The 26,341-nt window shown below is 34.7% G+C and overlaps 1 protein-coding gene across 3 annotated transcripts in view; it reads left to right on the top strand.

The window, feature by feature from the left end:
• LOC108734660 overlaps nt 1-26,341 on the top strand; it is a 196,167-nt gene that overhangs the window by 8,790 nt on the left and 161,036 nt on the right. For all 3 annotated transcript variants that reach the window (XR_001937419.2, XM_018466302.2, XM_018466301.2), the window contains exons 3-5: nt 2,822-3,102; nt 13,170-13,610; nt 13,674-15,716. Coding sequence is in view for 2 of the 3 variants with exons in the window: in XM_018466302.2 (XP_018321804.1) it covers nt 2,822-3,102; nt 13,170-13,610; nt 13,674-15,716 (2,765 nt within the window). In the remaining variant the exon portion in view is untranslated. The remainder of the gene's footprint in view (nt 1-2,821; nt 3,103-13,169; nt 13,611-13,673; nt 15,717-26,341) is intronic.

Below are 26,341 nucleotides of genomic sequence, written 5' to 3'. Positions count from 1 at the left end.
ATTACCATATTTTTTAATTTCAACCCTATCGTATCTATTTTATTTGGAATAGAAGTAGAATTTCCTTCTCATTCATTTGCATACCAAACATTTTTGAATAAATAGAAAAAAAAAATACGTCGTCTAACACAAGAACATAAATTGTCTATGCCACCGAGAAAAGCTTTCTCATCGCCACGCTCTTGTCTAGTGAACTTTGCGACTACGTAGCGTGAATGATTTATAAAAACATTCTTGGACCTTTTAAGTAAGAAAATAAAGGTCTGAAATTCCATGAAGCGTAGTAAACAGTAACCCTTTAATGTAAAACTAAATTGACTTTTGGACAGCTGACGCCCACAAAGAATAAAAATGATTAGATTCTACGTACCTACTAACCTTAATTTATTTAGGAAGTATCTGATGTCAGCTTATTCCATAATTGTTTACTTTCAAGGAATCTTCCAGAATTTGTATGAAATGTGGTTTAATCATTTAACTGCTACTGTTTTAAAGTACCAAAACGTTCTTTGATAAATTCCACCTTCTCTTCAATTAATGATGCATCTTACATTCCATCTATAACTAGGTGAGCTTGTCCAAATGCGCACGTAGGTATCCTTAAGGATGGACTACATTTACATTACACTTACATTTTAATTTAGTTCAAAAATTTTATAATTTATGTATATTTTAAAATATTAAAAATTTAATAGTTACAACATGTCATTAGAATGCTTGTATATGCAACCAATTATATAGAAATTTAAACTCGCTCAATTCTTTGCAGTTGTTTAGTTTCAACTGGAATGTTTGGCTGCTAATTGTAGCAAACATCAGTAGATGGCGACATACTGTCACAATATGATATTATGTAAACGAATTATTGACTGAAAAGCTTAATAAGTAGCAGACAAGTAGCCTGGGCTCGAAATAACTTTTGTGTTTATTTATATCCTTGATAAAGGCTTATTTACAATGAAAAATTGAAATTGAATTTCTGCTTTGATTCTGCACTATAAAGAAAATTTTTTTGAATTTATACTGAAACTATAACTATCTTAAAGACTGCATTCTGTGATTTTGTTTCCATATTTTCCATTGAAATTTTAATAACATTGTAAAGGAGAAATATATATTGTGACTAAAGGGTTAAAATCGAACAGCCCTAAAGTAAAGGCATTCCTCTCAATGAAGGCCAGAAACCTATATTTTTAAAAATCTTGTCGTTTATATTTTTGGTTCGTTTATTTTACTTCTGCTAAATAATAATAATCGGTTTCATTATCAGTATTAATATTCTGTGAGTAATATTTTTTAAAAGTTTGAATAAATAATAGAAGATAGGACGATAACGGTGCAGCTTTATTTATAATGCCGTAAAATAGGATAAAGAGTGAGCCTTACTTAGATACAATTTTATCAGCTATGATTTATTGGCATTCGCAAGTGTGGCAGAATCGTTAAAAAGTTTGCAGACAGTAAAAATAAAATTACTCAAGGGAAATGCAGCGAGGCACTATGGTACCTATCGGCTAAAGATAAACGAATAAATAAAAATTTCAACACTTGAAAGGATTTCTATTGATTGGCAAACAGTTTCCTCTAAAGGTTCATTTTCAATTACAAATAAATTAACATTAATAAATAATACATGGAATCCCAAGAAGCTTATTTAATCAAGCAACAGCTACCTAATGGATTAATTTATTTCATTAATGGTTCACGGAGCTACTTTAATGTAATCGTAATAATTAAGGCTAACAAACAGGTATTTACTTTCCCAAATGATTACTTAGTTTAGTGGAACAGATTTTACGAAAATTAATTGCCTGAAAATCTATCATTGATAAAATTGACAATTACCGTAGACAACTGCCAATATTACTACCTATTATGGATGAGGAAATTAATAACAACATTGTGACGTATGTCTATTTAAATATGTCTCTTATATATATATATATGTATATATATACGTAATTTGTTTAATATAATTTATTTGACAATCTGATTAATTATATTAATGTAGGATTTATTATTACTATTATGTTTAGTCTTATTCTTGTTCTCGCACTATACTTATATGGACTCCTTCTCATTGAATTCTGTCCGTTTGTTTATACGGTAGTGGAATATTCTTCATCATTTCCCGAAATTTCTCTTTTGGTCGTATCAAAGGTGCAATCGATATCGATCGCTTACAGGCATTCGTTCATAAATCATCACATTATATCACATATATGGGTAAGGCAAAACGATAACCGAACATAATAATTAGACATTTCTTTGTCGGAATATTTTCTTTTTATTTCACACAAGTGAAAATGCAAAATGCAATTTTCCTAAATTATTCAAATTCAAAATTCTTCAGTTCTAAATCAACTTTTTCCTTTACTTTACTCTTCTATTCTGTAACTGTGCCTAATAAATATTTGTTTTACTAAATTTTCTTATTATCATATCGAACACGAACAGAACGAAAGATTAATCTTCATCTTCATCAACAACAGTAAAAAACACCAGAGGATTAAGCTTCTCCTGTCCTTCAACGGTCAAATGGCCACTAAAGCATCAGTGACCATTCGACCTTCAGGGAGGTCTTCATTCATTACCCCAACCTAACCTAGATGCTATGGGAATATATCTTTATTTCAGAAGTTTACCACAAAACAATAAAGGATGCATCTCTTTTATTTAGAAAAATAACGGGGTGGGTTCCTGTCATGCATTAACCGCTATTGATTTAAGTAGCTAATTTAGCAGTTGATTAACGATTAGCTGTCGATAGTTTTGAGAATTAAACGATTACAGTCGATCACGTGAAGCAATTTTTTTGCAGCGAAGTATCGATAGTGCCATTGAAAGCGGTCGATCTCATCCTCAAAAGCAAAAGTCTTCGTCGGTTGTTGCAGCACGTCTTGCAGATCAAGGCCTTGCAATGGTACCGCCTTCTTCTTCAGCTGCCCGATCGTGGGCCGCGCCCGAGAAGCAATCGTCGTCTCAACCGGTCCGCCAAGGCTCCGTTGTTTCCGCGGCCGGACCAGCGGGCGCCGGCTTCATGGGCACTTCTAGACCCAGTGCAAAGTCGTCATCGGTCGAAGTCGACATGACGAGCGCGAGGTGAGTACCCAACTAACTAACAACAAACATAATAACATGTGGTACGTTTCGCCAGTGTATTTTCGTTAAATGACGAACGTGGTGAATACAACTGATTAGAATGGATTAGTGAACATGGAATTTATGATTCTTGGTGTTTTCCTTTTTGAAGTTCGGGTGATTCACGACGGTTGTCCGTTTATTTCGTTACAACTTATCATTAATATTATTAATTAATTTTCAAAATTGATGTGTACCAGAAAATGAAAGTTCAAATTAATGAAATAGAAATATATCTACTTACCTACCCTCAGAATGGATTTTGTTGTTTTTGTTTAGTGCTAAAGTTTAAAGCTAATGTTTCTCGAAATAATAGTTTCGGAAATAGTCAATTTATAGACAATTGCCTGTTACTTCTACTCCACATTATATGATTTTTTTGATTCTATAGTTGTTTTTAACAGCATTTGTTTATTAGATAGGTAAATATGAGTAACAAATCTTTTTTTAAAAATATAATTAAAATTGAAATTATTATCATGGAATCTATAAATAATACATACAATTAGGTGGACTTCATATTAATTTTTCTGTTAATCTAAAAGTAAAAGACTATTTTCTGTATTTCTTTTCAAAATATTAGATTCAGTAGTTTGGAAATAAGCGATGGGATTTGGTTAATTTTCATCTATTGTGTTAAGTAACTTTAAGAATACTTTACTTAATAAATTACCATAGAAAAATATATATTTGAGACCCTTACAACAAGCCCTTTCATTTGATATGTCACACGGTAGGTACAGTTCACAGAACTTTGGTCCCCAAAAATGTGATCCAATAAGCGTTCTGTTTTTCATTCGGACGCACGTAACCTAAAAACTACAAAAACCTAAGTTGTTGAAAATTTGAAGCTTAATGCAGTTAGGTATAGAATATTTTAAGTGAAAAAAGATAGACAGGTGCCTTTTGGACCTCAACCTAGTCAAACCTTCTAGAAACCAAAAATTTCCTTTTCCTTTAAGAAATACCAAAATTTATTTGTTTTCTTCCCATGGAAAAATACTTCACACATTAAAGCAGTCAGTTGGAATTTTCAAAATTTTATTAAAAGTAGGTAATATAGCCATAGTTTTAAAAACGAACAGTATTTTTGTAATCTAGCTAATTATTTAAATCGAGAAAGCTTTGAGAGCCGTTTCTGGAGTGTTAGTATCGTAGTAAGCCTTTTTGGAACTACAGAATTCACACTGTTCTTTTTTTTTTTGGCACCTAGCATTCGTACATTAATATTCATCAGTGCATTTCACACAATTAGAATAATCTGCATTTACATAATTGTAGTTTGCATACGATGCGATGCTAACTACGATTCTCTGAATCTCCTGCCCGTTGACCTGGGAATGTCAGAAAGTGAATGTAAATAGTTACAGCTCAATATATATTGCCTCTTACTAAGTATTTATTTATTCAACTGTATACATTTTTTATAAATCCATTTTTTTTTATAACACGACTATAATCATTTAAAGTTTTTCTATAGCGAAAGTAAATAGTTAACAGTCACAGCTAAGTGATTGTAGAATTCCATTTAAATTACTAATAAAACAAAATAACCTTAGGAATGCTTAGTACAAGATATAAGACATTTGATAGAAATTTATGTTTCACTAAAAAAATCGTTGGTGGTTCGATGTTCCACTGAAATGGAGAATATTACAATGAAAATAATAATTGAACAGGATTATGAGTATTGATAAACAAAATTGAAAAACCATTAGACCATTGTTGACTCGCTAGGTTTCGTATCTATCTCTTGAGACTTTATCAAGCTCTGGAAAACAATTACAAAAAATTCCTAATATAATGTATACAGATTAATCAGTGATATATACAAAGTAAATTATACTGATCTGATCTTATCTAACTGACTGTCAAAATTATAAATATAAGTTAGTTGGATCTTCTTTGATCTAACCAGTTTCTTAAAAACTTTTTGGCTAATTAAGTAAACCTGTATATGTTACTAATTATCCAGTATACATTATGTTAAGAATGTTTTGCAATTGTTAGGGAAAGAACGAATGTAAAGATAGGAGACGAAAGATTAGAAGAAGTGGCTGATTTTAGGTATTCAGGAAGTCAGATAGGTCAGGACGGAAGGAGTAGTAAGGATATAAAGCAAAGGATAGCATAGGTTCGAGTTGCCTTCAATAAAAAGAAGTCGACGGGAAAGAAAGGAAAACGAATGATGAGGATACCGTTGATAGAGAAGTTTAGAAATGAAGAGACATTAGAAAGAATAGGAGAGTAGGGGACTCTATGGAAATCAATTAAAAATAGGCGAGATATGTTGATAGAACACCTTCTTAGGTATGAAGGTCTAGTCAGAGACACATTAGAGCAGTTAAGAGGAGTAGAGGTAGACCTAAATTAGATTGCTGTTCGCAAATAGTTAAGGATGTGGGTTGTTCTGGTTTTAGGGTCTTGCGAAGATTAGCTCAGGATAGAAAGGAGTGGAGGTGCGTGTCCAACTATTAATATTACTGACGACTTTATGATGATGATAATTACAATTATTTTTTTTTTGTGGTGTAACTGCAAATTTACTGTTTTTGGATTTTTCCCCTTATTTGTGCTATAACGGGAAGTGATTTATTCCCTTGCAAGTGTCAAAATGTGCAGCATAAATGGCCGTATCTTTTGATAAATTTGATTTTTTCATAGTCCAAGAGATTGCAAACTTAAATATTTGATATTAATTTCAACTTGAGGTAGGGAACTTTAAAAAGGTACCAAAAACAGTTGTAGATGAAGTTATTTCTTCCGGTGCTTGTTAACAAAAAATAATTTGTTTTCTATTTTTCTTGATTAAGTTATACCTAGTTTTAACAGGCAGATGTTAGAACAAGGTACTAAATTATCTCTCTTTCACTTTAAAAGTTTATTATGTGTGACTTCGCTTACTTAGCTCTGTTCGTGCAAATGGCTACGTAATTTACATGGCATAGTAATTATGAATTCGCTTTAGTATAAGGTATTCATTTAACTTCTCTTAATGACCAATTCAAAAATTTGCTGTTATATATTATATAGTATAGTATAGTATATGTATTATACAACGGTTATCTACATCAAAAATATAAATTAACTGATGTAATATGCAAATTATTTTGTAACGTTTTTCTGTTTAATATTCTGATTTTTGGTAAGTCGTCCATCACGTTATATAATTTCTACGGCTTTTCTGACTCAAGATTATTTTTCTCGGCAAGGAAATTAATAAAAGCGAGAAAATCGATTGGGAGTCCGTCAGACAAATGTGATTTAGCTAAAACTGTGCAAGAGAACAGGAAGTTGTTAAAGCTTTCGGAATAACTTATTTCTTTCTATATAATGAAATATGTAATGAAAAGGAAAGGCCTTGCCTTAAAAACTCATTAATCATTCATTTGTTTATCAATAACTGTAATAAATCAACCTTAATAACTGAATATACCTATTCAACGTTCGATTTTGATTTTAAAAGTTTACCTAAGTGGGGTGAATTATTGGCTTTTTATAATTTTCTATTTATTTTCCTTGTATTTCCCCGATGTGAAAAGGATGTTTAAACAAAAAGAAATTCATTTGACGCAAAAAAGGAAAACCTTTTTTTAGTTATTCACAAATATATTTAAAGGAATTTTCAAGGTTCACTTTTCTAAATAACGAGAATTTGTTTGGCATAAAAATNAGATCGGCTAGAACTGTACAGTACTAGACGAAAATGTTTAGCAATTTCTTAAAACAAAAACGTATATAAATTAACAATAGAAAACAAAGCAAAAGTTTTATAGGTCAGTAGAGCGTTAAGTTAATTCAAAATATATTTAAAGGAATTTTCAAGGTTCACTTTTCTAAATAACGAGAATTTGTTTGGCATAAAAATTAAATTATATTGTCTATTAAACTTTTCCTAATAAAGCTCCAAATTACCCAGGTCTAGGGAAATATCCCTAGGACTGGTAACGCTGGCCATAAATTGAATGTCTTAGTGGACATCTCTCTCCCTTTTACTTTACTTACTGCTTGCCGGGAGGGAAAGAGAGAGAAGAACTGACAAGGTATATTCAATTCGACAAAAGGTTTTGGAAGCAATCCTGTAAATAGTACTAAAATTTAAAAATATTGTGAGCAAATAGCACTTACGGGGTGAATATGTTAGATATTTGTCATTTTGTTCTACACAAAATACATTGAACACAACCTATAATTAGTATTTGTCGAATAGCATAAGCTTGGTTCCTCTGAGGTGTACCACAACACCATACCTATGGATATAAAAACCATGATCAACATAATAAGTCGTCAGTAAGACTAGTTGGACACGCACCTCCACTTCTTCCTATCCTGAGCTAATCTTTGCATTTCCCTAAAACTAGAACAGCCTACATCCTTAACTTTTTGTGAACAGTAATCTGATCTCGGTCTATCTCTAGCCCTCTTAACTCTTGTTTTTGTTGATTATGAGAATATAGTGCCAAAATGAAAGTTAGAAAGAGAGGGTCCAGCTACTTTTAATTTTATAGTAGATCGTAACTTACAGGGTAGTATAAGACTTTTTTACTGTAATTGTATTATCTCTAATCTCTACGGCGAAACATCAGTTTTCTCTATCTTTTTCTAGGTCAGTTAGTTAAATCAATCCTTATGGAACAGATACTTGGTTACAGAGGGTAATCGGACTAAGTAGCAAAGTTAATAAATTTTTTCAAATAAGTAAAATTTAAAAAGTGATAATAAAAAATTCAGAAATTATTATTATTCTTGATCAAATTCTTCACGGTCTTCGCCGACACGAAATCTGATCTACCTGCTATCATTGCCCACTGCTTAATACTAATGATTCCAAGTCCTTAGCTCTGCTCTGCTTGTCACCACTGACTGCTGATTCTGACATTTCTTAATAATACGTTATATTTTCTTCTAGTCTGTTCAAGCTGGTCAGACTTTTTAAATTTTTTCTTTACAGCTAAAGGTCATAGTCATAACTAGATGCTCTAGTTACATGTTCTGCTTTCATTTCAACAGTGGTGTTAGACGGACCATTGGGAATCTGATCAAGTATAATTCGTTTTTGAAACAATTTTTGATGGTTCATGTATAGAATTTCTAATTAAATCGAACTTCAGTAAAATCCCTCAACTTTACTCTTCAATATTCCGATAACGAAAATGTTTTTACCAATGCGGAGAATAATTTGAAAAATTTTGAGAACAGAAATTCAAAAACCAAGTATGTCAATTATAACTAGACCAAGTTCCCACACTTATTGCCCCTTTGCGAACAAAAAACTGGAGATGCATTGGTAGAAGCTGACTTTTGAATAGCATTATTGTTTTCCATTTAAAGCATCCTTAATTCAGTTGACCTTTTGCAATGGAGAAATGACTGTCAGTAAGTTTACTTTTAATGTACAACGTGTAGGCAGCATTAGGGGTGAAATTTCGTAATAGAATACGGAAAGTATGTAACGGAAAACTTATTAATCAGCCCACGTTTGGGTTCAATCCAGACGTAGATAGAAAATACCACGCGTTTTACTAACTCGAATCGTTGGAAAGAAATTTTTAAAGAAACAACCGCACCAACAGTAAACCTTGGGTAAACGAATCGACTGTAAAGGATTTACAAGCTGAATTGGAAATGGAGAAAGAAATTATATTTGTAAGGATTTTAAGAACGAATAACGTAATTTACTTTGGGAAATGAGAACTTTTATGTATATTTTGTATATGTATGAAAAAATATAAGAAAAATGTGTGATCGTATACATAAGTAGTTTAAATAGAAAAGTGTAAAGTGCAAAAGGTATGTAAGAATATACACTAAGAAGAGGGGCAAAATATACTTTCTTTATCAAAGACCAACACGGACGTTCGTTCTTTAGTATAGGCCTTCATCGGCGCTTGTTGAAGACGAGAATGAGTCTTGATTTAAAATAATGACCTCTTACGTGATACATGGTGTGCTTTAAGTATATGTGAATATATTTTTTTGTTTAACTGCTGCCCTCTCATTTCTAATAGGTACCCCTAACAGGTAACGCTGTTACTTTCTCCATACATTCATCATCATCATAAGGTCGTCAGTCCTAAGACTGGCTGGACACGCACCTCCACTTTTTCCTATCCTGAGTTAATCTTCGCATTTCCTTAAAACAAGAACAACCCACATCTTTAACCATCTGCGAACAGTAATCTAATCTACAGTCCATTTCAATTTGTTAGAATTGTGACCTTGAAGAAATCTGCGCGAAGATAGAAAGAATACACACTAGGAGTGAGCAAGACAGAAATAGTTGGAACAAGCTTGAACGAGCATAGCTCTCGATGGGCGGTCTTAGGAGATCGGCTAGAACTGTACAGTACTAGACGAAAATGTTTAGCAATTTCTTAAAACAAAAACGTATATAAATTAACAATAGAAAACAAAGCAAAAGTTTTGTAGGTCAGTAGAGCGTTAAGTTAATTCACTTGTAATTATTTTTGGCTAAATATGCTTTTAAATAAAGCATATTCTTAAATTTTAAGGAGGCAGTTTAAATAATTTTGCAAATGGTACTGTAGACTTTTGTCAAGTTCTCGCTCGATGATCGGTGGAGAAATGAGCTCCACAGACAAGTATGATTGAATTTCGAATTAAGATACGGCGTATCCTAATAAAGGGAAGGGGCATATCTCCAACTTGTTGAAACGAATAGTAGGTTTACCTCTACCCCTCCTAACTTCATCTTTTGCATCTAACATATCTCTGACTAGACCTTCATGCCTGAGAAGGTGTCCTACCAACCTATCTCGCCTATTTCTTATTGACTTCCATACAGTCTTCTATTCTCCTGCTCTTTCTAATACCTCTTCATTTCTAACCTTCTATATCCACAGTATCCTCACCATTCGCCTGTTCGAACGCTTCTAACTTTTTCTTTTCCGGCGCGCCCATCGACCATGTCTGACACCCGTACAGCGGCACGCTCCAAACATACACATTAAACAACCTTTTTTGAATTTCCAAATTAACCGTTCGCGAGCATGGAAGTGACTTCTTTTTGTTGATGGCGACTCGACCCTACGTTATCATCTGCTTTGTATCCCTACTACTCCTTCCGTCCTGACTTCCTAGATACCTAAAATCGGCCACTTCTTCTAAATTTTCGTCTCCAATCTTTATATTCCATACATTCATTTCGCATAATGACTACGAGATACTTTCTCTTTCCATAATAATCTGTATAATTTTTTGCTACTTCATAGCCAATATTTGCAATATTTCCATCAATTTCCTATTCTGAAACCAGCTATCATTATCACTTCACTGTTCTTCACTTTTACACCCTTTTGAAGACATTCTGGAGTTCCATGTTAAGCAATTTTTTGCACATGTTGATTTTCTTATTGTTTTGTTTTTTCCTTTCTTCCTCCACTTGTACTATTTCTTTGTTTTTCACTTCAAATCTTTTTTTTTAATTTCTTTATAGTTTCTCCTATTCTGCATATGAACCCGAAGTGAACTGTTTAGCAGTTCCAACAGATTACACTTTAACACTATCAACACACTCAAATGTTTCAACAAAATATTTAAGGAAAATTTTACATATGAGCTGTCTCAAATAATGAAATCGGTTGACAATTATTATAACCGATTAGTCGGTTCTTTCAACAAATTTTAAACACATTACTCTGAATTCGAGTGAGTTCCGCTAGTTCTAAAATTGTTTATTTGGTACATTATGTTTTGCCCTCAGCAACAATGATGTCAAGGAATATGCTTAAATGTAATTTCCAAAACTTCCATCCCTCGTTTTCGCCGTAACTCGCAACATGTTCCAATTGCTATTTATTATCTCAGAACACGTGTTATTGCTGTCGGGAAACTTGTTCATTCCAGTTGCAAAGTTAGCGATTCATAAAGCCGTTTCGTTCTACTTGTGGCTACTTTTAAATTTACTGTCGCGAAAAATTCCTTCCTGACCTGACCATGGACGCTTGTAACGTAGTTTGCGAAACTGTAAAATGGAGCTGCCGATCTTGCGGTTGAATATTTACAACCCAGTGGGCACAATAAAATATTAGAGAACTTGTCGTGCCTATTCCGTAACTGCTATATATGTATTTACAGAAGTACATACATAGGTCTCGGGGACTCAATATACATACGTAAAAAAACTTATTTATTTATTAATTTAAAAAATGGTATGATATATGCAGTACCCTTCGGGAAATTATTAAGTGTATTTAGGACTTACATACACAAAGTTCTATTTTTTACATCACTTTAAAGAATATTGTCATACCTCGAACGTATGGAGTTCTCTCAAAAATGCAAGCTGTTTATTCATTTAGCCAGACTAATTGTAGGGGTCAAACATCCGTCAAACTCTATTAAAAAGCGCAAGGGCGATAATTAGATGACTTTATAATACAACATTTTAATTGTGTCTGGGTATGATACAATTGGTCTGGCTGTTGACAAATAGCATTGAAATCTAAATTCCAAATATATATATAAAATGCTAATGTGCGTACGTAAAGACAGGGTTTTCCCTATCACCACCAACTCCTATCAACTTCCCATAGGGGTGGTAAATAGCCCTTGGTCTTCTGCTGAAAGTAAGGGAGTTTGGTCGCGTTGGGTGGCGAAAATGTGAAAAAAATATATGTCTGTCCTTATCTAACTTATGAGACCTTTTGGAAAGTTCTAAAAATTTCTGAAATGTTCCAGAAAACTCCAGAATGTGTGCAACTGTTACAATCGATCTAGAATGTACTAGAAGGTTCTAAAAATTTCTGGAATGATCTAGAAAGTTCCAAATTGTGTGCAACAGTTAAAATAGATATGGAATGTTCCAGAAAGTTCTAGAAATATCTGGAATGATCTGGAAAGTTCCAAATTGTGTGCAACTGGTAAAATCGATATGGAATATTCCAGAATGTTCTAGAAATATCTCAAATGATCTGGAAAGTTCCAAATATCCGCAATTAATTATCAGGGATTTCTAGAATTTTCTAGATTTTGTCCAAATATTCTAGAACGATCTACTATTATTAAGAAATTTTATAAAGGTACAGGGTGGTCTGTCATTATCAGGAATAATTTCGTTCTTCAACATTCTAGAACGATTGAAAACATTAAAAAATAAAGGACAAGCTGTCATTGTTAAGAATAATCTTGAATATTCTGGTACTAGAAATTTCTATGTATTATGGTATTTAAACCGAAATTCAGTGACTTCGTCAGTTTGATCGTGTTTGCAGTCGAGTGAAGATCAATTGATCAATATCAAATTTATATTATTTACGTTAAAAAGTGGATCCTTAGATATTTTATATACCATTAAACATGCGATGTATTTTAACCCGAGCAACGCCGGGTTTCGCTTCTAGTTATATCTAAAAATGATAACTTAAACTGTAAGTAAAACTACGATCTTTTTTTGTGAACTTACTGCTCAAAGTGTTTGGCAGTGTTCAATTGCTAATTTTTAACAATATTCGTACATACTAACATTACCCTGTCCCACCCACTTTGATACTCAGAAAATAAGTAATGTCTGGCGGGTCTGGCATCCTATTCTATTACGTTATTGACTTTTTAAGAATATTTTGTGAGAAAACAAGGTCTGCTTTTTGTTTTCCAGAAGCTATTAATGAAAAATATTAAAAAGTATTATTGTAGGAGTACTAAATCATTGATAATAACAACTCCAGTCTTTCTATTTCAAATTAACATAAATGTCAACGTAGAATAACGGAAATGTTCATTGGTGAAACACTACCTTTATGGCACACGATCAGCTATTTTTATATGTTATATGTTATGTTTGTTTTTATGACCACACTTTATGGAGTTCTAGGGCCATTACGCTTATATTATTGACGTGATATTAAATGTAGACAACAGCATTAATTGAAATCATTTAGGAAAACTAAAATTGGAAGGATCGGTCATAATCATCAATTTAGACACGAATGGTGTTTTTAGTTCTACTATTTATTTAGGCTTCGATCAAAAAGTCTCATTTGGTGATAATTAGTTGCCTTTATTTTCAGAGGCCCAAATGTGTCAATAGTTCATTTGAGAAATACGTCGGACCGTTGGGATTCCCTGTCAAAAATTAGTCCAAATGCTTCCAAACCGCACAAATCTTCTCGTAGTCCAAAGCAAAACGTCTCATCGATAACTAAACATCAGTCTCTAGGTTCAACGGCGAGCGTTAAATATCCATGGGAAAATAACGAAAACGGTTTCAATTACGAGGAGCCGATATCTTCAAAGGAATTGTTCATTACAGGCTCTTGCAGTAGAGAGCTGTCGCCAGTGCGATGGTGTGATAGGGAAGTTGATGGGGTATTTTTGGGAAGGTCTGGTTGGGTCCAGGTCCAGCAAAGGTCATTGGATGATTGTCGAAAAAGCAATTACAAGAAGTCATCAATTTCGGGGTCGCTCCAGCAACATCAACAACAACAACAACAACGGAAAGGCATTGTCAAGTAAAACGATTTATTTTTTTGAAATGAAAGTTTAAAAAATACGTAAATGTTATTTTTCTACAGGTTAGCAGATTACCATTGCAACAGCGAGCCTGGTAAACTTTGTCAGGAATCGAACAATCCCGAGAAACAAAGACCTGCATATTTGCCGATCAAAGTGCAACGCACAAAAAAATCAATCGAAAGAAGCCCTTCACCACCTCCTCCACCTTCACCACCATGTGTTCAAGATTCTTCACCTCCGTCTATCACGCCAATTATTTCACCGCCTCCTGCGTTTCAGGACAAAAAGGAGAAATCTAGAGCATTCTTCACTAAAGCGCCATTCCTACCCAGATACAACGCCATCGATAGAGACGTGCTGAGTCCACCTGAATCGCCTCTCGTTACTAAACCACCAGCGCCTCAATTCCGAAAATTGAAGACGTCTGGTAAAGATGTTCCAAAATCGAGAATGCCTCAAACTAAGTCTTTGGAAGACACTAGCGCCTGTAGAAGAACAAATTTTGTTCAAAAGTACGGTTCGTCTTCATCATCGTCTTCTTCCATGGGTTTCCGTAGTTTAGATAGTTGTTTAAATAGACCTTCAATGCCTAAACTAAAAGAACAAAATTCTTTTGATACCAACGAAGATGCGGACGAAGAAGATAATAACAGTTCGTCGGCAAACTTTAATTTGAACGCACTCTCGCCTTTTCCAATGCATTCTTCAAACGAATCGGTTCAGAGTCGTTCAAATAAATCTTCGACCAGTAGATCATCTAGATCGTCGCATCACAGACCTCAATTGAAAAGATCTCCTGTCTCTTCCGATACTGCCAAACAACCATCTTCTAGAAGTTCTTCCTCTAGTAGTGTAGAGACCAGACGTAAATCGCCTTCTAGTTCCTCGAATCAGTCAAAACGCTCAACCAGCTCTCGTCAGAATAACACTGGTTCAGTTGACGACACGAAGGTTCGGAGATCCAGAAGTCTACAGCTTCCTGACAAAACGAGCAGCAACAATAACCGAAGTCCTGACAAACAAACCCATTCCCGAATTTCTCCGGCAAAAGATGAGCGCCCACAACTTTATAGAAAACATACAAATTCAACTGAGAAACTGAGAAAACACGGCCACTCTTCCAGTAAATCTTTGGAAGTTGGTGCCGCTTCGGAAAGGGATCTCCTTTATGAGGCTGAGATAGTTACCGACTTCGTAGCGGCGTCCAGAAGCAAAGCTGCTGCACAAGCCCTTGTGTGGCAGAAGTATGCGAAGAATAAAGACGATCGTTTTCGAGAAAATTTACCAAAAAGAAATACCAACAGTTTTGAGGTTTATTACGTCGGAAGAAATGGTCGTGAACGAAGAAAAATTCTAGAACGAGGTGTTACTACTCCCAGTACCAGCAGAGAGGCCTACGCTCCGACGTACAAAATGAGTGAAGAAATAGTTCAATGTCCACAATCATGTAATTTTTGGCCTCACTGTGCCCATCGAGAAAATTGGAAAGTCAAACAGCAAATGCGCGCTTCTCAAAGTTATCCCCTGCATCAGCACTCGCTCGGTAGAAGTCCGGACAAAAACAGTTCCACCTCGAGTTTGATGGAGCAGATAAGTCAGGATATCCCGGACACGCGAGTGACCCACGATACCCTGAGATCATTCTACAGGAATTACCCTAGAAGGAGCAGTAAAGTGATTAACGACAGAAGTCCCGAAATCGTTTATAACGGTCGTCGTAGAAATCTTTGCAGAATTAGTCCTAATAGTTTGGACGAGCGGGTCCGAGACTACTCGGAGGAGCACATTTACGAGAAAATATCGCCGCGTATTTCACCTTCGACCTCGAAAAGTCGGTCACCGTCGGGCGGGCGCGGTTCTAGTGGTTCGTCGTCGAATAGTGACATATGGGCGACACCTAGTGACCGCACGTATAGTAAAAGTCCTAAAACTGGTAAAGGCTCGAGCGGTTCTACGCCATTGGATAATTTGTGCGTGAAAGACTATCACGATTTATCGCGTCCTGGTAGTGCTCCAACTGAGGACAACTACTCCTGCTTTGAAGTTGATCAGAGATCGATGTCGTTACCCAAATCCTTTCTATCTGCCAGCTACCAGCAAGGGTAAGTCGTAAACTTGTTTCATGACTATTTTGAAAGCCATGAGGATAGAATGCGTTGATAGCATAATATGTAGCAATATTTATTATTAATTGGTTTACTGTTTGCTTCCATGTTCGTAATAACTTTTGAAACTAAAGTTTTAAACTACACATCATAATGTCTTTTAGAGCATACTATCTAATGACTAAAGAATATAAATACATTAAACAAAAATTCAGAATAAAATTTATGTAGGCATTTGGGCAATTTATCAAATCATTTATCACTGTTAAAGAAAATTTTAGTAGGCAAAATAAAAACAATTATTCCTATCTTGAGCAAAATTAATAGTTAATCGATAGGAAAGAGCAGAGGTTAATAAATTAAAACACTTTTAATTCAGGTGATAACGGAAATGAAAGTCACTGAATCTAGTCAACGAAATAATTGGTCGTCAAACAATGACTTTGTTATCCCAGGAATGAAAATATCGCTCGACGCTTCTATCGAGAAAACAATTTTGCGTTTGCAATAATTTTGTAAACTGTATGAATAACGTATATAATGTGAAATGAAAAACAGATGTGCGGGGTTCACAATTAAAATTTTGCCGCAAGTTATAACAATATGACCTCTCGAGTTATGTAGACCGAGTCCGATTTACATTATACAAAGCAGCAGTTGCCAAATATGCGATTGTATAAGGTTTCGGTGACATTTACAGCCAAATGAAATGTAAATAAGGATATTCAAACGAGCTGGACTGTTAAATTAAAAACACAAAAAAAAGTTAGTGGGCGTGTTCTAAATTTTACCATTAGACAACAGGAAGAAGTTTAAATTTAACTAGATTGTTAACTGCACTTCATATTTACAGGAATTTTAGATAAGATTTTACTGCTTTTACCTATTATTGTTATTGCTATTGCGTATGAGTAGATATATAGGGACGGTAAAATCCTTTATATTAAGAAAGCGACTTCGGAAGTGTTCAGTTAATTAGCATAATTTTATTTGAAATAATCTTTTAAGTATTTAATTTTATATAAATATGATAGGATTCTTCAGATATTTTTTAAGTAGGGTATTGTGAAAACTAATAATCTAGCTGTGAGAGCTTTACTGTAAACATAAGTCGTTATAACGAATATACGGTTCACTTAGTGTTCAACATATTTTGGTCCTTCGAGCCGGATCAATCGTTTGGAAGGAACCACGTTGATCATTACATTAAGGTATATAAGGGTATTGCTTGCATAAAACACAATTTCACAAATTTATTGTCATACGTGTTTTTGATAATACACTAAAAGGATTTTTTTTACATCGGATCGTTCGTGCTGTGTTAAGTCACCTAGTAAATGTTATAAAAAGAACAGACACTAACCTATATTTTTGGCATTGTGAAATAAACTTCACTTTATGTTGCCATTAATCACTCCGGTTTGATTGTACATTCAGATTTATCTTTTCAAAAGGACAAATAAAAATGAAGTGGCATTCTTTAATAAAGTCGTCTTCTCGAAAAGCGTGACAACATACGTATATATATACACATATATCTAGGTATGCTGTGCTTTATTTCATGAAGAAAATGAGTTTTCTGGTGCATGAATATTACATTAAGTAGTTTTTGTTGCTAGAAATTCTTCTTCGTTCAGAAATGATTAAGTAACGGGTGATAAAGTACTCGGCTACAATTCACGTCCCATGATATATGATGTTTTATCCAATGCGTTACTCTCCGTATGATATACTATACAAGATACAAGATATTCAGAAAACGAATACACATGATTAATGGGAGATTCTAAGATATAGTTTTTTGTAGTTTCTCTTTGGGTTTTCTAATTGTACTTAATATATAATTAATATTCAAAATAGTTGACAATACTGAAAGTGGTTAATTCGGTTTTTAAGTGGCAGGCCGAATGTTTTTAGGACGAGTTATAAAGCACGCGCATGAGCAGTTTCCAAGTAGATACCAAGTTGCATATTACGGCGAGTAGCTTTAGAATCATCATTTTTAATTTACACCTATATATAAATAATTTTTTAAGGATTAAATTACATTGTATATTAAAAATAGACAACGAACCGAATTGTCAGTATTTAAATCAGTATTTATATCAGTACTTACCAAAATTATTTGATATTTCGCTTACTCTTTTTAACGATTATTTACGTCGAGTTAAAACGAAAGCGCGCCCGAGGTAGTTTAAGTATTATTTATTTTTTTTTTTGGTTAACTGCATAAATCTTCTAAGAAAGTTAGACTTTAATACTTTACTGGACGTTCATCAAAAATAAAAAAAAAGCTTAACTAGACGGTAAACAATTCGCAAGATCCCTTTTGGTTAAGTTGAGGCCAAAGTTTCTTTAAAATCAGTTGAACAAACGCTTGACAGTGAACAGCTTCAAAAGCAGGTACTAAACTAAAACTTAAATATTTAACTTATTTTAATCCTAAAAGAAGATTAATATGCAAGGTCTGTACATGCTGTACTTGCACAGTTTTATGCAGCATGAATACAATGAAATTTTAAATGCGAATTGTCGTACATATTAATTTTCAGAAATGATTTTAGACTTCAAATTCAAGAAGTATTGGAACGTTAAATTTGAATATGCTTAGCAGCCGTTCACACTATTGGTGTAAGTATTAATTTTTAAAAGATTGTTAAATGTGTATGTTTGGCGCGCGGTGCTGTACGGGTGCGAAACATGGACGGTGGACGCGGCGGAAAAGAAAAGGTTAGAAGCATCCGAAATGTGATGTTACAGGCAAATGATGAGGACACCTTGGATAGAGGTTAGAAATGAAGAGGTATTAGAAAGAATAGGAGTAAGAGGATTTTATGGAAGTCAATAAAAAATAGGCGAGATAAGTTGGTAGGACACCTTCTCAAGCATGAAGGTCTAGTCAGAGACATATTAGAGGCAGAAACAGGAACTAAGAGGGGTAGAGGTAGACGTAGATTAGATTACTGTTCACAAATAGTTAAGGATGTGGGATGTTCTAGTTTTAGAGAAATGCAAAGATTAGCTTAGGATAGGAAGAAGTGGATGTGCGTGAACAACCAGTCTTAGGACTGACGACCTTATGATGATGAGATATTAAAATCTGTTTACGAAATTTAGTAGTATACTTCATTTACTTTCTCTAGCGATGTGCCCCTTCCAATGTCTTGGATGCGCGCTGACAAAATCGTAGGTGGTTTATTAAACATACTTTTTCATATAGTACCTGCCAAAAGTTTTGTTCAATCAAGAATAGTAGTGCGAGTCGAAAATAAGCGTTAAACCTTTAATATGTCTTCAAATATAAATAAACATCTCGTTGATATTTTCAGTAGTAATTGGTACCAATAACGGTACATTTGGGCAATGCAATTGTAGTAGATAAAATGGTCAATATTTTCTGTGGAGTACTGTACGGATTATATGCTCCTCACCGGTTAAGAGTTTGGCCGAGAGTTGTCTCTTTTCTTTTCTGGCCTAGTGCTGTTCTTTTTTACATTGCGCCGGTCAAACTGAAGGTCACATCGCTACAGAAACTAAACGAACTATAGCTGTAATGAAATGTAATATCTGCACATGATATTTTAACATCGGTTACTAATTTAGCGGTTTCTTAAAAAACAGAGAGTGGATGTTGTTAAATTGTTTTCTGGAAGAAGACGAATAATCCCCTTTTTCGAACATATCAAGACGTTGGAGTTGTTTCGGATATAAATATACATAGGATTAGCTCGTTTTATATTCCAGCATGGAAAAGGGTATGGTATCACTGATTCTGACATGAAAAAGATTACATTTAAAATTGAAATATCTCATATAAAGTTTTCAACATTTAATGCAATTTTAATATGTTCTGAATAAATAAAATCAATTCAAACACTGGAATTACACAGTGATAAAATTTTAAAATATCTGAAAGCAGAATGGATACATCATTACTCTAAATTTTGGAGGAGGTAACAGGAGAGGGAGATATAAAAAGCTTACGTTTGTGAAGATATGTGGAAAATGAAAGATCTGAAAGAAAATTTAAGTAATTATTAATCAAATCAATATCATTAAGAAAAAACTTTTTATATTCTTGTTGATAAATCGGTTAGGGGCTTTAGTACTTATTATTGAAATACATTTCAAGAATATAACCAAACATAATCTTCTCAGAAATATACATTTACTTCTTAATTCAAAAGCCATTTGCAGCAAGGTTTGATATATTGGAGTATCTGTAGAGATTTTGCCAAGTCTCCAGTTTAAAAATACCGATTAATTGACTATTATTAGCAAGGATCCTGAGTTTCTTCCTGTAAAATCGACAATAACTCACTTCAGCAACATTTTTGATAAAATAAAATAATGGATTCGAAAATTATGAAAATTTTTACATGTACAATCGACCATAGAAAATCAGAACTGCAGCGGACCTACAGGCATTAATTTGATTATTTTTGGTGTAGTATTAACGTATTCCGCAGATCCCAATGTCAGACAATATAAATAGGTAGAAACACAAAGGTAACCTAGCCCAATCTTAATTTTTCTGTATTTTTACATTCCTGTAAGCAAAATAATAGACAAGGCTCCAACAACACTTACTTCTGAACCTAACGTAAACCGTTTTTTTTTAACGTGACAACGTCTTATAATTCGATGAAACCGGCTGCACGCACGAAGAACATGACTCATGCGACGTTACCTCGCTCTGAGGCGTTCCATTTAAGGCTTGAAGTGCAAGCGAGAGCGCGGAACGAGCGACAAAGAGGCACAATCGGCCTCCGCGTTCGGCAGCGTTCGACATCTGTCTCTCCTAGTTGAGTGAGCGATGCGTCCGCGTGGACAGCTGCTATACAATAATACATTTCCATTTACCTCCTTCTCTATATCCATACAAAATATCTATCAAACAAATAAAATTAAAATTTTCTTTTGAAAAATAGAACCATTCCATCAGTATTTTCTTATGACGTTGTCACGTTCAACTATCGTCAGTAAACCGACTTTACAGACAACCGATTTTTTTTGGTGTTTTTCGTAATACAATGTTTCGCAGTAAAAATTTATGATGGTAGAAGTTCCGCTTTTGTCCAATTCTATTGAAATACCTGCATCAAGTAAATTTAGGGGTAGAAATTTTTGATTTCGCTTTAGTCCGGGTTCCGCTTTGGTCCTTGCGTAGTTGATATTCGGGGATGAAAAAAGACATTTGTCACTTTCTGCTCGCTTAACCCCGCAATCGCGCTAAGGGGATCTTTATGAAAATAAATAAAATCGTTTTAGTCGAAAGAGGATGGTTACTTTTCATATCAAAAGATGTTTATGTCACATTTAGATTTTACACAAAAGAAAGGGTTTGATTTCTACATTAGGAAATGACATACACATACATATGTAGGTGTAGAAAAATACGGAAATGAATATATTCTTCCTACTTAATTCAATTCCAAATATAGTACAGGTACATAACTTATATATAAGATATATAAAATATTTTTATAATAAAAAGTTAGAGACGAAAGATTTGAAGAAGTCGATGAGTTTCGTTATATGAGAATTCGCATAATAAAAGGAGTGGCAGAGATATAAATCAATTGTTTAATAGATCACTCTTTATAACTTTGAAATATGTAGTAATAAGTAGAACATGCATAGTAATTGTTGGCTGGAGAATGACTTACTTGCTTCCTTCTTTTTCTTCTTCGATGCAATATTGCTAGACGAAAATGAGAACGATATACAAGTTCCATATAACTGCAGCAACATTTAATATTCTGATTTCTATAGAGCAGGCAGAGTCCTTCGTCATAGCAAGAGAGCCAATGAGTTATAAAACAAAGCTCGAAATGTAATTATCTGGGAGTGGGAATAACAAACCACAGAGATTTGATTAGAGAAGTACGAACGAAAGCGAACAAAGTTTCAAGAATTGCCAGATATCTGAAAGACATAATTCAGAAAAATAAATATATGACCACTGAGAGTAGTCAGAAGTCAGAGACTCTGGTGAGACCAACGTACGTTGCAGAAATGAGGGCAGAAACGTCGAAAGCAAATAGCATAAGTCCAACTACAGAAATGAAGGTGTAAAGATCGATTAAAGGAGTAAAACTAAGAGATCAAGTAAAAGAAGAGAAGAACAAAGGCTTTCACGGCCGGAATATATAGTAGAATGAAGATTCGGGCTGTAGGGCCGTGGTCTAAGTGAACTATTCTGTCCAGACGTTTCGTCAGCTATTGCGGCTGACATCCTCGGTGGTAGTGCTGCGTTGACAACGTGAACGTAGATTATATCTCGAAGTCTCGGCAGCGATTGAGTTGTTGTCAACGCAGCACTACCACTGAGGATGTCAGCCGCAGTAGCTGACGAAACGTCTGGACGTTCACTTATATCACGGCCCTACAGCCCGAATCTTCATTCTCTTCAAAAGAAGAGAAGATCTCCAAATACAAGATGTGGTACGATTCGGGAGAGTAACACGACGATTCTGGGGAGATCATATAGATAGATGGATAAAATGGGCGAAAGACAAAAAACCCAACACAAAAAGATCTCCTGAAAGAAATTATGAGAGCTGAACTTCCGCATTCTAGTCAAGGCAAGATCATTTCCGGGTCTTCCCTTTTCTTTTGAATATATGCACAGTAATTGAACACAATAGGTATGGAATGTAATTTTCAAGGAAGTTATTTCTTGAAAATCTACTATAATTTTAAAAAGAATTTTGTTGTGTTCGGTTTGATCAAAGCCTGCTATTCATTATGAATTTTAAATTGGAATTTATTCGCAGTTCATTTCCTCGACTACGAAAGCTTTTTCATTTCAAAAGGTTAATATTTATAATTTAAATGAGATAAGCCTTAACATTATTTATTTACCAATCGCTTTTGGGTGCTTTAAGCAACCATCGTTTAGAAATTTATATGCAAAATCAATTTTCATCATTGTGTAACGAACGGCTCGTATAATTCACGTGAAAATGCCTGCCGCCAAGTAGACTCCATTTTGCTAATAAGATTATCGTACCAAATTCCGGGAGACTCGTAAGACACCTGCAACTACTCCGACGTTTTTATAAAACTAATACAATGGAGCAATAATTGAATTTCGGGTTTCTATAGTAACACGGAAACTGAGCACAAGCTCAATTATCCTCGCTGTCGGCGTAATTCCTTTTTCTAGATTAAGGACGTAGATTGGTTTTGCCGGTTATTAAAATTTGAAATTAAAATTAGGGCGATTTAAGGTAAGCTAATTGTAGAACGATATCCTATTATTCATGAACGAAAGCGGATCATTCTTGATACTGAAGCCGCTTAAGTGGTAAAAAGTGTCTGGAATGGAAGGCACTCACTTTTGTGCATTTACACACTTAACAAAAATTATAATTACAGTGGTTATCATGTTGTCGAATAATTTTATCCAAAAGTGTGCAGCATATCGATGTGATGTGTAAGACATTAGCGGCGGATTGAGATCCGAACACGAGAAACTCTATTAGGTGCAATTATCACAAGGCGACATCATCTAAGAACCTTATTATTGTTTTAATAATAGAGAAAGTTTGAGATGAGAAGGTATTAGAAAGAGTGGGATAACAAAGAGCAGTGACTATGTAAGTCAATAAGAAATAGGTTGATGGAACATCTTCTCAGGCATGAAGGTGGTAGTTAGGGACATATTAGAATAAGGAAATGGAGTAAAAGGAATAGGGTAGATGCGGGATATTCTAGATAGGAAAGAGCGGAGGAGCGTGTCCAACCAGTCTTAGGACTGACGACCTTATGATGATGATTATGATGGAATAAACAACAACACTTTCTAATCAATATAGTGAATTGTCACTTGCTAATCGAATCTTCTCGCCGAACATTACCAAAACCTACATAACTGAATCCATAATTTATAAGCAGCTCCATAAGGGTTTCTTCGGTTTGTAGTTATATGAAACATATTCCTGAGGTTACAAGTGAAGACATGAGTGGATGAAGGTGTTGTGTTGCATGTTTTGAGTTGAATTGTTTCTGTATTATCTAAGAGGTACCTATTGATACATGATAATAAAAAAAATACAGACTGGATAAAGGTGTTCTGTTACATGTAGGCCATGAAACTAAAAACACTTTCATAACGATTTTCTCAAAATTTGCTACGAGGGCGCCTTTTAGATTGGCGGAATGGATAAGCAGGTCATTAGTGAGGGTACTTACAGGAATCATTACGAATTAAGCAGCTCATTATTAGTATAAATACCAAGGTTTATCCTAATTAGGTCAGTAGTCTTTGAACTATCGTCGACGAAACAAGTCAATCCGGAATAAATTGTGAAATATGGAAAAAACCCAGTACGGCGCAATTATAAAGTTTCTTACCAAGCAAGGAAAATCAGTTCAAACCATACTGGAAGAGATGTCACCCGTTTACGCGGACTCTTGCACAGGTAAAACCATGGTTTACAAGTAGCGTACCCTCTTTAAGCAAGGCAAGGACTCACTTGTGAAGACGACCCACAGCCAGGCCGACCGATCGAGGTGACCACTCCGGAAATCATCCAAAAAGACGAAAAATTAATGCTGGAAGATGCCCGACTTAAGAACAAACAGCTCGTAGAATAAAATAATTAGAAATGGTCTATATTCTGTCGAAACTGCCAGACGCGGATCGCGATTTCGATCTTTTTGGATCTCATCAACGCGACGAAGGCAGCTCCGACAGAAGCCAGACCAACTTTTACCTGCTGTCTTAACAGTGCGTTTTATTAAATACTACAAATGGTGCAGTAAACGCCATCTGTAGCACGATGCTACATTTTATTATTACGTATGCTCCAACAAGGTCCACTTGTGTGGATATCTACTTGCTGAAAACGAATCCTGGCGTAGCCAACCTCAACGTGATAGGCACGTTAGCTTAATCGAATAAAATAATTCGAAATGGTCTATATTCTCTTAGCTGGTAGAATGTTAGGACTATCAGATAAAATCATTTTTAAAGTTCTTCACGATCATCTTGGCATGACTAAAAAGTCAGCGCAAGATAGGTACCGAAAATACTCACTTCGCCTCCAAAACAACAACGTGTGGAGTGTTCTCGCGCGATTTTGGACCTATGTAGTGAAGATAAATATGGAATATTGACTCGAATTGTTACTGGGGACGAAACTTGGGTTCATCATTATAAATCTGAGTTCAAACAGGACTCTATTCAGTGGAACAAAAAAGGCACACCACCACTCAAGAAGTTTAAGGTGTCACAGTCGGTTGGGAAAATCATGGCGACAGTCTTTAATGGCTCAGAAGGGATCCTATTGATTGATTATAAAGATAAAGGTGTCTCAATAACCGGAAAATACTATGCTTAAATTCTAGTGCGGTTAAAAGAAGCAGGCAAAGAAAAAACAAGAGAAAAATTGAACAAAGATGTCTTTCTTCTGCATTACAATGCGCATGTTCACAGGTGCCGTGTTGGGATGGCTGCTCCGGAGAAGGTGGGCTTCGAAATTTTAGCTCACTTGCCCTAAAATTCTGACCTAGCTTCCAGCGATTATTATCTATTCTCAAACTTGCAAAAAAGTCTTCGTTTAAACGACGAAGAAATGTATAAGGGTAACAGATGAATGTATTGAAAAGGAAAAATAAATTCGTACTTTTATTTTCACTTCTTACCCCCTATTCCGCGAACTTAAAAACGCCCCCTCGTACGTAACACCTTTATCTACTGATGACATTAATGGTTGCACCCGATGACATGACATGCTAACCAAATTTTATATGTATGTAATAGATGCCTATGTAATCTGTATAAGACACTGTGCAATACGCCTTTTAGCCAATAGCAACGGTATTTCCCTAACGATAGGGCTTATTTACTCATGTGTCTCTCTGCATCCCTAATTATCACGTATATTGAGTGGTTGGCAGCTGAGTGGATTACTGAGACGTCATCACATCGCAACGTTCCCCTTTGAATGTTTATCTAAACATGCAGCGCTAGTTAAAATTTCAAACATTGCCAAATGTTAACGAGAGTTACTCGATATCCTTTGGGAATCACTAGATCCGAAGCAGAATGTAATTACATCGAAAAATAAAAATAAAGAAAAACCGGATACAGTCGTTAAAATAATGGTCTCAAACTTTACGTGGAAGATAGTTCGGTAACTAGATTAAAAATTGGAAGTGTAAATTACAGACAGCTTGAAGTTAAATTTGCTTCATTAAAATAGCTGTTGGTTGGGAGATATTTGTAAGTACAATAGACGTGCTCTCACTCCGTAAATCATTATCTAGGGTAGAAATGTCTGGAGATTTGAAATAAGCGATTGTATGTTGAACCAAGTGGATTAAACTCATTCGCAACTTACTAATTTGTACTTGTCTTCAGCTCAGCGTTTTCACCGCTGCACAATATCTCAAAAACTTACTGCTTGTTGCATAAATATTTAGGTCACGTAATTAATAAAAACTACTTGAAGTTGAGAATGGCATATTTTCAATTACAAGTTGACTGCGGTATGGTATCGGATACGGTATGGAATGAGGAGTGGAGAAGAGAAAATTTTGCTACTTTTAATAAGGAGTTTTGCTGGTGTGAAGGATTCAAGAAAAGCTCACACAATGGATGGTATAAGGGA

This window comes from Agrilus planipennis, unplaced genomic scaffold (genome assembly GCF_000699045.2).
Source record: "Agrilus planipennis isolate EAB-ADULT unplaced genomic scaffold, Apla_2.0 scaffold52, whole genome shotgun sequence".
In the NCBI taxonomy this organism is placed as follows: domain Eukaryota; kingdom Metazoa; phylum Arthropoda; class Insecta; order Coleoptera; family Buprestidae; genus Agrilus; species Agrilus planipennis.
Note: the sequence above shows the minus strand (reverse complement) of the source record. Positions and strands in the feature narration are given on the sequence as shown.